Source organism: Ceratotherium simum, chromosome 12 (genome assembly GCF_057802395.1).
Source record: "Ceratotherium simum simum isolate JZ-2026a chromosome 12, ASM5780239v1, whole genome shotgun sequence".
NCBI lineage: Eukaryota > Metazoa > Chordata > Mammalia > Perissodactyla > Rhinocerotidae > Ceratotherium > Ceratotherium simum.
The window spans coordinates 66,138,725-66,151,064 of record NC_141911.1 but is presented as its reverse complement, the minus strand read 5'-3'; the positions used below and the strand labels follow the sequence as shown (position 1 = coordinate 66,151,064).

Below are 12,340 nucleotides of genomic sequence, written 5' to 3'. Positions count from 1 at the left end.
GTTTGACTGAATTTTGGTCTTTTCAATTGGAAGTTGTAATACCTTTCAGACAACTACCAAACTCCAGAAAGACATTCCCAGAACATTGGTTGTCTCTGGCCAATAATACCATCAAAAATGGTGAGAGAGAAAAAATCCATACAAATAACCTATGTTAGAGCTACACAACTTGACTGATAATTTCCCTGTTTATCAATAACTACATGGTATTGGCATTCAGTAAATAGTCCAGTTTTCAGTGGGAATAATAACCATCCCTGGTTGTTTAGGTATTGTTAGAATTTTTTTTTATTTCTCCTTCATATTGTCAGGAATGTGCGCCCTTATTTTGTTCTCTTTCTAATCCTCCCTTCTAATTAGTGTTTTTTCCATACTTATGATAGTAAATCATGAGACTTTACCTCATAGGTTTAATAATATGACAAAATTTTCAAATATATGGACTAAAATGAATATAGGAGGAAATCATATGCTTCACCTATGATCTCTTTCCTGGTGCTCATTTCTGGCTATTACCTAGCATTCCTAGGTGTCTTTCCCATACTTTTTGGTCCATGTGTATATGATTAACTTTTCTATGATGCACAACATAATAGCATGGAAGCAAAACAAGTAAGATTGAAAATAGTCTGTGGCACTCCCTGTCCTTGTAGATGATCAAGTGAAGATACCACATGAGCCTACACACCATCTAATCTAGTTACGCCAGTTCTCTGTCTTCAGATGGGCTTGCACTAAACGATTTCTTAAATTTATTTATTAAATTAAAAAAAAACATGATTAATCTAGGTGTTTGGATTTTTGTGTTTTGCTATGTTATATTGTACAGTTCTGCTAAGAATTTATATTTTAAAGGTCTATTAGAATAAGTTTTCATGACCTTTCTTTGATAACTCATTTCCTTCTTTAAGAAACTTGAGTCAAAATTTTTCTTCATCTCAAATATGTATTCCTCCTGCAATGTTAGAACTATTTCTCCTTGTCTATTCTAACTTAATTTCTCAGCGGAAATGAAAGTCAGCATGAGCATACATGGTGATTTTCCTGCGTACAGAGGCCAGCCTGTGGCATTCACTCATTTATTCATTCACCTTGCAGGATTTATCATCTCTTAATATTTTTCCAAGCATCTCTTTTTTGCCAACCTTCAATTGTAAATTGAGAGGAAATTTTATTTCCTGAAAATAATTGCATAAAATATGAAGTTCAGGAACAAAACAATATTTGTATTCTTCATTTATTTTAACAAAGTATTCAGCTCCTTAGTCAAAGGATCTTTTAAAATAATCAACTGTATACAATTCAAAATTATCTTCCGAGTCTAGCAATTACAATAAAAGCTTCAGAATGTCAGGCAGAGACTAGAACACCTAGTAATTTGAGGCAGTTATTCAAACAACCTCCATTAAATTTAGTTCCTTGGAAGGTGGTGTCCCCTGTTTATTTTCAATGTGTCATTTTTTTACCATGTAGTTTTTAGTTATTTTGAGTCATTTTGAGCCAGTGTGTCATTTTGAGGGGTGGGTGGGGTATGCTGGTGAACACAGCCAGAACCACAAAGACTTTATTTTACAATCCAGAGTCTGGAGTTTTGCCTGATTTTTTTCAACAATCATATTATTTCAGGTGGAACCACCCCTGCTCAGTGGGAAGATATTACAGGAACTACGCCATTAACATTTGTCAATGAATGTGTTTCCTTTACAACCAATGTGTCTGCCAGGTATGATTATGCAGCACAGAAAAGCCACTATGATATTGTCCTCTTCCCTAAAATGTCTTTGTTTTGTTTTCTTTTGTTTCTTACATTCTTTAAAAGTGAATTTTTTTTGGTTTTGTTTTAAATATGGTCTGAATTTATTTTCATATTCTAAACTAGACCTGCCAGCAAATGTAATAATGATGATACAATAACACAGTACAACCAGTCAGATTTAAACCTAGGGAAAATAAGTGATTTTTGGTTTTGACTGTATGACCCTGACTCTGGTTTTAGCAGCCACCACTGATTTTTCTGGTCCCAAAGGCCTTAGGAATGATCAGTTTCCTGCTGTCAAGAAAATAGCCTGAACTACTTTTTCCAACAGAACAATAACAAAAACACAGAGTCCACTGTGATTTGCTTAAATGATTTAGGGGTTTCAGTGACTCTTATGTATCCTAACATTTACATATTACTCATTTATGTATCACACATCTTTGAAAAGCTGAAGCTATCTAGTTTTATTTCATATGCACAAAGTTTATTAATATTAGTTTCCATTTGCGTGATCTTTAATGGATTGCTGAGCATTTTCCCATTTATTTAATTTGATTACTATAACAACTTTCTGACTCAAGTAGGGCAAGATATATTATGTCCATTTTACAGATGAGAAAACTGAAGCTGAGTGGTTAAAGCTTAAATTCCTATTCAAAGGAAAAAGAAAGGATAGAAATACATGAATAATTCAATAACAGTGCACAGCAATAGTTGGGTGTGGTGGCACACGTTTGTAGTTCCAGCCACCCAGAGGGCTCAATTATTGTCTCTGGTTCTGTGTATCAGCATGCTCAGCCACTCATGCACCTACACTCTAATGCCAGAAAATAAGTTCTGAATGAGAGGTACACCAGAGGTACTAAAAGAATTCAGAGGAGGGTGTTCACATTGGGGTAGTCAGAGAGGATGTCCAAGAAAAGGTGACTCATGAGACATGTAGGAACCTACTAGGCAGATAAAAATGGAAAAGAAAGTCACATGAGCAGAGATAGAATGTAAAAGGGTATTGGGGTATAGCAACAATGATCCATGAGGTCTATAATTCAGAAATAATGCTGGAATGTTGGTTGACAACGTTGTTTATAGAAAGCCTTGTAGGGCAACCAAGAAGTCAGGAGTTATTTAGCTATTGTATTAATAATTTAACTCCCAGACAATTGAAGAAACAATGAATAAAATGTGGTTGAATCAGTATAAAGAGGAAGGTAATATTGAGTGCCTGCCAAGAGCCAGAACTATGCTGAACCTTGAAAACATCATGCTAAATGAAACAAGCCAGACACAAAAGGACAAATGTTACACGATTTCACTTATATGAAGTACCTGCAATAGACAAGTTGGTAGAGACAGAAACTGTAATAGAGGTTAGCAGGGGCTGGGGTGAGGGGGAAAATTGGAAATTATTGTTGAATGGGTACAGTGTTTCTGTTTCTGGGATGATGAAAAAGTTCTGGAAATGGCTAGTGGTAATGGTTGCACAGTATTGTAAAAGTACTTCATGCCAATTAATTGTACACTAAAAATGGTTAGAATGGTAAATTTTATGTTATATATACTTTACCAAAAACTAATAAAAAAAAAAACGAAGAGAAATGGATCAGGAGCTTGAAGAAAAGAGGCTATGAGGACAAGGAAATCTCAGGAATGTTTAAAGATTATGGGAAATGAGTCAAGAGAAGGAGGGTGATCATTGATGGAGAAAGATTTTGGAGCAAGAGGATATGGAATAAATTTTTGGAAGCGTATAAATAGTAAATTGAAAAAAATATTCATCTGGTGGCCTCTACTTTCTCAGTGGAGTTATCTTTCTTAGGGCTTGAGGTGAGGGGGAAGCTCGAGGAGGGTCATAAAGGTTTAGCAACATTACCATGCTGAATAAAATGATACTTGAGGAGAAAGTTGCCAAGAAACATCACAGACTTAGCTGAGCTTAGAAATCATAAATTAGTCACAAAGCCAATAATTTCTTCTGTGAATTCTATTCAGCAATATTTAGGAGTTCTGGAGCAAAAGCAGATTTTCGAAAATGGTTGGATTGATCTAACCTTGCTGACTGGAGAGGTTATTGGAAAAGAATGAGGAGATGAGGAAAAGCTGGCTAGACAGGAGTTTCAGGAAATGAAATGAAGACTAGGATGGGGAACTGAGGAAAATAGAAACACATCCAGTGAGATACTTGTCATAATGTCCTATATGGACGTACACCACTGAAAGATTCCAGAACACTGAAGGTATATTTCAGAAAGTTGAGTACTCAGGGGAGTGTCCAAGGAAGACAATTACAAATGTAGTATTTAATAGTTGGTCTTAAACGCCCGACACATCTTTCTCTCTTGCCTTCCCTCCCTTTCTTTCCCGTTACTTTTACTTTCTCTCATTATCTCCCTCTCTCACTTCTTTCTTTTTCCAAGAAGCATTTGACTACTTTGATCATATTGAAGGAAGTGTTTATTTTTTTTTTTCAACTGGCATACTTTAAATCTTAGATAACTGGCCTTTATTTCATTCTCTAGGTTCTGGCTGATAGATTGTCGACAAATCCAGGAATCCGTTACCTTTGCATCTCAAGTGTATAGGGAAATTATCTGTGTCCCGTATATGGCCAAATTTGTAGTGTTTGCCAAATCACATGACCCCATTGAAGCCAGGTTGAGATGCTTCTGCATGACTGATGATAAAGTGGATAAGACCCTGGAACAACAAGAAAACTTCGCTGAGGTGGCCAGGAGCAGGGATGTGGAGGTACTCGAATTAAAAAAACAATGGATGTTGATATGTTGCTTGTACCTTTATTAATAGATTATATTTAAAATAGTATTTAATAAATAGAGTCATAAATTTAAAAAAAACCCTTTCACATCTTGATCAGTTAAAAGGCCAGGGTCCAAAATTAACCGTTTTTAGCCAGTTTGGACCTATCCTATAAGATCGTCTCAGTGTATGTGAGGAGGTAAAAGGACTCTCTTAAAGATTATTTTGGGAAAAATCATGAGTTATTGATAAAGTGTGTAAATGACTATAACAGTTTAGATGTTTTTATCTTTCTTTCTTGTTATTATTTTTTGATAGTAGAGAAAACAGCCTGGGAAGTATTTTTTGTGTAAATGTGAAATTACGATATCCAGGGCTTTTCTACATTACTTTTTCTTATTTCAGAATTTTCTATCAGTGTCTACCTTTGGATATTGAAGTCGAGTAACCTGGCTCATTGTGATGTTGAAAATTGCCTAATCAGAAATTTAAATTTAGGACTTAAAGATATATTGGTTTTGGGGGGTAACATGATACACTGTTAGAAATGAGAACATTAACATTCAATAGCACTGTGCATTTGGAGTATGTGCTTTGTCACAGATGACACAAAATGTCAGTATCAATTTAAAGATCGTTGTATGTATATTCTAGGAATTTTAATGTTCCAAGTAGCACCACCACGTCTTTACATAAATAACAAGTAATAATTGCAGCTGTTATATTCTGTGTTATTTTTCTCTGTTTTCACCAGGTATTAGAAGGAAAACCCATCTATGTTGATTGTTTTGGCAATCTAGTGCCATTAACCAAGAGTGGCCAACATCATATATTCAGTTTTTTTGCCTTCAAAGAAAACAGACTTCCTCTCTTTGTCAAGGTAATTTTTACATGGAATTTTGTAATGCATTTTATTCAAGATCAAGCAAGGATTTTACTTCCTTCTGTAGGAGAGAATATTTGCTTTTCAATCATTTCCAGTGATTTTTTTTAACCATATCTGTAAAATTTTAAAGTCCTGGAAAACCAATCATTTTTATTTTTGAAGTTCAATATCAACCTTAATTTTTAGTTAGTTTTAGTGTTTAAAACTAAGAATGAAGACAAATAGCCAATTCATTAATTAGAAAAACTGGCCATTCTTACCCAAATTTTAAGGGAAATCTCTCTTTTTTTTTACTATTATATCTTTTAAATATTTGTGCTTAAATTTTAAAAATGAATTTCACAAATGTGGAGACCAAAAGAGTTCTAAGAGACAACTTTTGGTAATAAAAGCTCTCAAAAGAACCAGGGTCTTACTTAATCTAATAAGAGATTATCCCAGATAGAGCTATAAACTGGATATACTTTCATAAATTCATTCAACAAAAATTTATGGACTTTAATGCCCCAAGAATTTGTTATCTCTGTTTAGGAATATTAATACGAATTAGGAATTTGGCAGTGATATATATACATTGCATTCTAGATTCCAATAAAAAGGAAATAATAATTCTATTCTGCTCTATTTCTCCAGCCACTCATTTTCCCCATTTCTCACAATGTTATTTCACTAATCTAGAGGTCCTAATGCTCAGTCCTCACAAGATCCTTCCAAGATAGAAGCTGGTCTGCATCAGTATTTTACTAGTCCTACTTCAGACTACTAATTCCCAAACAGTTTATCAGCAATGATGCCTTTTATTATTTTAACCCTTCATGATTTTTCCAAGTATGTGTCTGTAAACTTCTTTTAAGTTTTTTTAAATCTATTATGTTTTCCCAAGATTTCTACTGAGTCTTTCATTGTGCCATTTCTGGTTCGATTATTTTCCCTGATTAAAGATAGGTTCTATCAGATCACCACATTAAGCAGTTACTGCTGAGGGGTAATGGATTCATTTAAGACAAAGAGCTATATAATTAAGCTAATTTCTGATATCATTGATGTGCAAAGTCATTCTATAAACAACCCAATACAAAAATGGGCAAAGGACTCAAATAGACATTTCTCCAAATAAGGTATACAGATAGCCAATAAGCACATGAAAAGATGCTCAACAGCTTATGGAAATTCAAATTAAAACCACAATGAGATACCATTCCATACCCATTAGGATGGATGGCTATTATCCAAAAAAAAAGAAAGCGGAAAATAACAAATGTTGGTGAAGATGTGGAGAAATTGGGACCCTATTGCATTGCTGGTGAAACGGTGTAGCTGCTATGGAAAACAGTATGATGATTCCTCAAAAAAGTTAAACATAGAATTAGGATATGATCCGCCAATTCCACTTCTAGGTATATATACCCCAAAGAATTAAAAACAAGGACTCCCCAAAAAACAGTTACTTTCACACCAGTGTTCAAAAAAGCATTATTAACTGTAGCCAAAAGGTGGAAACATCCCAAATATCCATCAACAGATGAATGGATAAACAAAATGTGGTATATACATACAATGGACTTATATTCAGCCTTAAAAAGGAATGGAATTCTGATACATGCTACAACATGGATGAACCTTGAAGACTATGCTAAGTGAAATTAGCCAGACACAAAAGGACAAATATTGTATGTTTCCACTTGTATGAGGTACCTAGAGTAGTCAAATGCATAGAGTCAGAAAATAGAATGGTGGTTGCCAGGGGCTGGGGGAGGGGAGGAATGGGAAGTTATTGTTTAATGGAAACAGAGCTGCAGCTTGTGAAAATGAAAAAGTTCTGAAGATGAATGGTGGTGATGGTTGGACAACAATATGAATGTACTTAATGCTACTAAACCGTGCATGTAAAAATGATTAAAATGATGTTTTATGTTATGTATATTTTAATACAATATAAAAAGGAATGAAATTCTAATATATGTTGCAACATAAATGAGCCTTGAAAATATTATGCTAAGTGAAATAACTCAGACACAAAAGGATAAATATTGTATAACTCTATCTATATGAGGTACCTAGCAGAGGCAAATTTATATAGAGAGAAAGTAGAATAGAGGTGACCAGGGGCTGGGGGAGTGGAGAATGGGGAGTTACTGTTTAATGGGAGTTTCCGTTTGGGATGATGAAAAATTCTGCATAGTGGTGATGATTGCACAACTCAGTGAACGTGCTTAATGCCACTGAATTGTACATTTAATAATGGTAATGGTAAATTTTATGTATATTTCACCAAAATTTTTTTAGCTGAATGATTTTTTATAAAGTCATTTGAAATGATAATAGGAAAAGGAAAAGGAATACCTCTAAATCCTTACTTAGCATTATCAAATGAATTTTATTTTTCCCTGATTCTTTTGAGTATCATCTAATTAAAATAAATGGTATTCATCATGTATGGGTGAAGCATGTATGCCTTTCTTGTTCAAGGTACGTGATACAACTCAGGAACCTTGCGGACGACTATCATTTATGAAAGAGCCAAAATCCACAAGAGGCCTGGTGCATCAAGCTATCTGCAACTTAAACATCACCCTACCAATTTATACAAAGGTATTGTAAGATCTGCTATAGTGCAGTTTAGGCACTATGAGATTTGATTTTCAAAGCGTTTAAAATAAATAAAATCAAAGACACTGAATACAAGCACAAAAAAGACAATCATTTTTGATTCCCTGTCAAATTTATGATTTTCCATTTAAGTAGGGAAAAAAGTAGCTCCACTTTATTTCACATTAAATTCATTTTGATAGAAAAATTTCTATAAATACATATTGGATATGGGAGAGAGAAAATTTGAATTTAAGATTTAACTTTTTGGACTAATTTTTAAAAATAAAATAATTGGCTTTATCTTCATTATTGTTTTTATGTGTCCTTCTGGGACCATCCTAGTGCATTTGGCCCTAACAAAATATTATGAGCCATTAGCTTCTGTTTACTACCAATTCACAGGTGGTTTATGTTATTAAATTCAGAGCAACTCATGATATTTTATCTTATAGCTAAAATAATTACCTGATCATCTTATAACCTATAATATTTTAGGAGTATCAAATAAATTTTTCAACTCTTTTAACATGATTTGTATACAAAACACTTCCATGTTACAAGGAGTATATTTGAAACATTGTTGGAAACGAAAAATTCATTAATTTCTGACCCAAAGTTTACCTACAGATATCACTTTCTATTCAAACTTCACCCTATTACAGAACTCCTTGATTACTCTAATCAAATCAAAAAGGCAACTAAATGAATTGAATGTTGGGGATAACTTCTTTTTTATTAAAATTTTTTTTAACCAGTACCCCTTTTTTAATGGAAAGTCCCACATGACAGCCTATAGGAGGTTGCAGCAAGTTGTCAGTGTGTGTAGCAGAGGTTGGGGAGGGACATGATGGTGGCAGGTGAGACCTGGAGAAGTAGAAATATATTTAAAATCCTAAATCTTGACTCCACAAAGCAAACCATTTCCTATACTTCTTTTTACCCCCAACAGTATATTTTTCTTAATTAATTATTCTTGTAAATAGAGATCAGTCACATAGAGAAAAGCTTGTAGCATCATGTTTAATATTGTAAATTCTTATTAAATGATAAAAATGAAATATTATCTGAATATGTAAATTTACATGTCATTCCAAGAATTTGAATACAGCAAGAGGTACATCGACCCAAGTGAGCATAATCTAATTGCCTTCCAGTGGTGCAGAATGCACTTTGGGTTGGTAGTGCTGCTCACTTGTGAGTCAGTGAAGCAGAATGCCACATGAGAACTGTGAAGAAATAGGTACTACTGTGGACAATCATCTGAGTGATGGAGAAAGAGGCATGAGCTTTGCCTCTGATTTCAGTGAGCTTTCAGTGTGCTATAAAAGAAAGCATTTTCTTTATTATTACATTATATTTCCAAGTCAAGACATTTCAGACACGGTTGTTAATGCTGTGTGGTCCAGGACAACGTTTCATTTAGTAACTCAAAAGAAAAAAGTGCCAAACATTGTATACCTCAGACATACTTTAGAATTTAGTAGCTCTTTATGATAATAGAACTCCTAAATATTGCCTGAGTATTGAAAATATTTCACCATATCCTTATTTGTGGCTTTTAACATTTTCAGCCGATCTCTGTAATGACTGGGATGTTATCATCTCCATTTCTGTAGACATATGCCATTAAATCCATTGAATGTCAAACTTTGAGGCTGCTGGTGACCTAGCATCTGAAATTAGTATATTTATAATTTTAGTTCTTTTTTCTAATAAATTAGTGTATGTATAATTTTGGCTCTGTTATCTCTTGAACCTACAGACTTTTACATTTAAGTCAATCCTCTTTAATTTTTGTGTCTGTCTTCTATAAACTATTAGTAAGAAAAGATAAGGGTGCACCAACTGTATGTTTGCCTGTTGATGTTTGTGGGCAGGGTATTTAATCTTTTCTTCTAAATACTCTCTCTGCTCTTCCTGCTCTCTTTTTTCCCATCTTGCATGGCATCTTGGGGCGGCAAGGAATCAGAGTCAGATCAAGAACAGGAGGAAGAGGTAATTGTGTCACATTGTCGCTTGTTAATGGCTGTCATGGCTGTAACCAGTAATAGAAGCACATGGTTTACCTGCGTTCTCAGAAGGGTTATACAATTGTACTTAGTAACTAAAGGGTCATGATTTTACTTAACCTCTCTGAGCCTCTGTTTTCTCCTCTTGTGGACTGCAGAGAACAGTCAAGTTTCCCTGTAAACTGATATCCTGTCTCTATGCAATAATATATATTTCTCTACCAACTACTGAAGACAAAACCTTTATCTCAGTGGTTCTCAAGGTTGGTCTGGAGATGCCTGGAGGTCAAAACTCTTTTTCTTAGTAGTACTGAGACATTATTTGCCTTTTAACTCCCATATCCTCACAAGCTACAGAGGAGTTTTTCAGAAGCTATATTACATATAATGACATCATCACTCTGACACTGGATTGTGTGCTTGGTTCTAGCATTTGGGTTCTAGCATTTTCTCAGCTTTGATTTGTAATACAGATATTTATTTATATATATAAAACATAAACAAAAGTTCTTCAGGCTCCTCAGTAATTTTTAGGAGTGTAAAGGGGTCTTAAGACCAAAGTTTGAGAACCACTGAGACCAAAAACTTGAAAGAGCATATAGTTCATCCACTAGACTATAATGACATTATAATGCAGAACTCTGCTAATAATGAGCACTTCTTAAGGTAGGCTCTTTACTAAGTGCTCCACGTACCTCATCAACACCGATCGCTCACAATCCCCCTATGAGGTGTTTGCTGTCATATCATAGATGGAGAAAACAAGTCTTAGAGAGGTCACCTTAAATAAGGAGCCATTTGAATTATAACTGCTTCAGAGTTAAAGCAAGTATGTGTTTGTTTCCCTTATAAAGATCTGAAAACACCCAAACATTATATAGAAATGAAAGAAATCATTGGAAAATTCCTTATTCTTACCTATTAATATATTGGTTTTTATTTCTAAGATAGACAATTGCGGTTGTTGTTACAAGTAAATGTTTTCAAATATACTAGTTTTATTTTTTTAGTGTTATTCTGAAGGATTTGAAATACAAAAACATAAAGAAAAATATAATAAGTACCCTTGTACCCACCAGCTTAAAATTAGGCCTTCTCAGTTCAGAGAGTCCCCCTGAATTCACTTTTTCACTGATGTCTGGCAGTGGAGCAGGACGAGAGGGGTGATTATAGACTCATCATCCTGCCATGTATAACCATATACACAATATACTTAGGCTAAGACTGAAGCCATTCTTTCCCTCAACTGTGCAGTCCCTTTGTCTCACATATTCAATTTCCTTCCTGTACTTGGTGACTCGATCACCAAAGCTGTTCCAAATGATACCTACACAATTTCTTGAAAGAGCAATACAATTATGAAACCAACTTTGCTAAGTTCAAATGAGCTTTTTCCATTACGTTATGATTTTTCTATTGAATATTTTCAGGAACTTTTCAGGGCAATAGATCCAGTTTGTGTTCTTTTCAGGATTTGTCATTCTGGCTTGTAATGATAATGAAACTACTTCTGTAGAATGTATCACCCTGGCATGCTATTTGTTCTTTCCTTCTGTTTCTTAACTAAATTGACACTTACTGTTTAATATGTACTTCCCTCTTTTCCTGGCCTTTTCCCTAATGAATATGTATTTCTAACATCAAATACACCTTGGATCATATCTTCCCAGGAATAACATGTTAGAAAGGACTTTCAATCCATAGTGTCTAGAAAAGAGATTTATTTTTTTCAAAGGTAGGATAAGAATCAGGGGACTCTCAGGTAGAACTGTAGCAAACTGCTCTGACCTTCCTCCAGCTGATGGGGTCTCCCCGTGTGTGTAAATATGAGTAGGAGCTTATTGTGCGCATCCGGCGCTGAGAGACAAGACGCTATTGGTAACTGTTCAATTTATGTATGTTTTCTTTCAGATCGATATGACATCAGAAAAAAGTAAGATTTTAAATAAAATTGAGTTTGTTTGAAAGCTGGCTATAATAAAGAGAAGCATGAATAAGATGCAAGCTAGTTGCCATCACTAACCACTATAATACTTATATTTTTATATGATCCTTATTAATCATTAATATATATTTAGAAAAGCAGCTTGGCCAGTTAAATGACAACTATATCTAATGTGTGAGCTAATTAGCAGTAGAATGCAATGATTATTCATCTAAGCATTCACTTTCTTTTGATATCCCTGTTAACCCTGCTATTGCTGTTATGCTTGTTTAGAAATCACCCTACAGTTTCGTTCATTTGTTAGCATAGCATTGTCATCTCATTTTTTTCCAAGCACTCACCTGACAGTATCACTTTTTATATCAAGCGACGCTTGACTTCGGTGGAGAGCTCAT

At 34.4% G+C, this 12,340-nt stretch overlaps 1 protein-coding gene across 11 annotated transcripts in view; it reads left to right on the top strand.

Moving 5' to 3' along the window:
• ANK2 (ankyrin 2) overlaps positions 1-12,340 on the top strand; it is a 629,932-nt gene that overhangs the window by 587,611 nt on the left and 29,981 nt on the right. For 9 of the 11 annotated variants that reach the window (XM_087437715.1, XM_087437712.1, XM_087437714.1 and 6 more), the window contains 6 exons: positions 1,627-1,723; positions 4,276-4,504; positions 5,268-5,393; positions 7,869-7,991; positions 9,954-9,986; positions 11,912-11,933. In XM_087437715.1, coding sequence (XP_087293841.1) covers positions 1,627-1,723; positions 4,276-4,504; positions 5,268-5,393; positions 7,869-7,991; positions 9,954-9,986; positions 11,912-11,933 — 630 coding nt within the window. The remainder of the gene's footprint in view (positions 1-1,626; positions 1,724-4,275; positions 4,505-5,267; positions 5,394-7,868; positions 7,992-9,953; positions 9,987-11,911; positions 11,934-12,340) is intronic. The other 2 variants (XM_087437710.1, XM_087437709.1) reach the window with 1 other exon arrangement.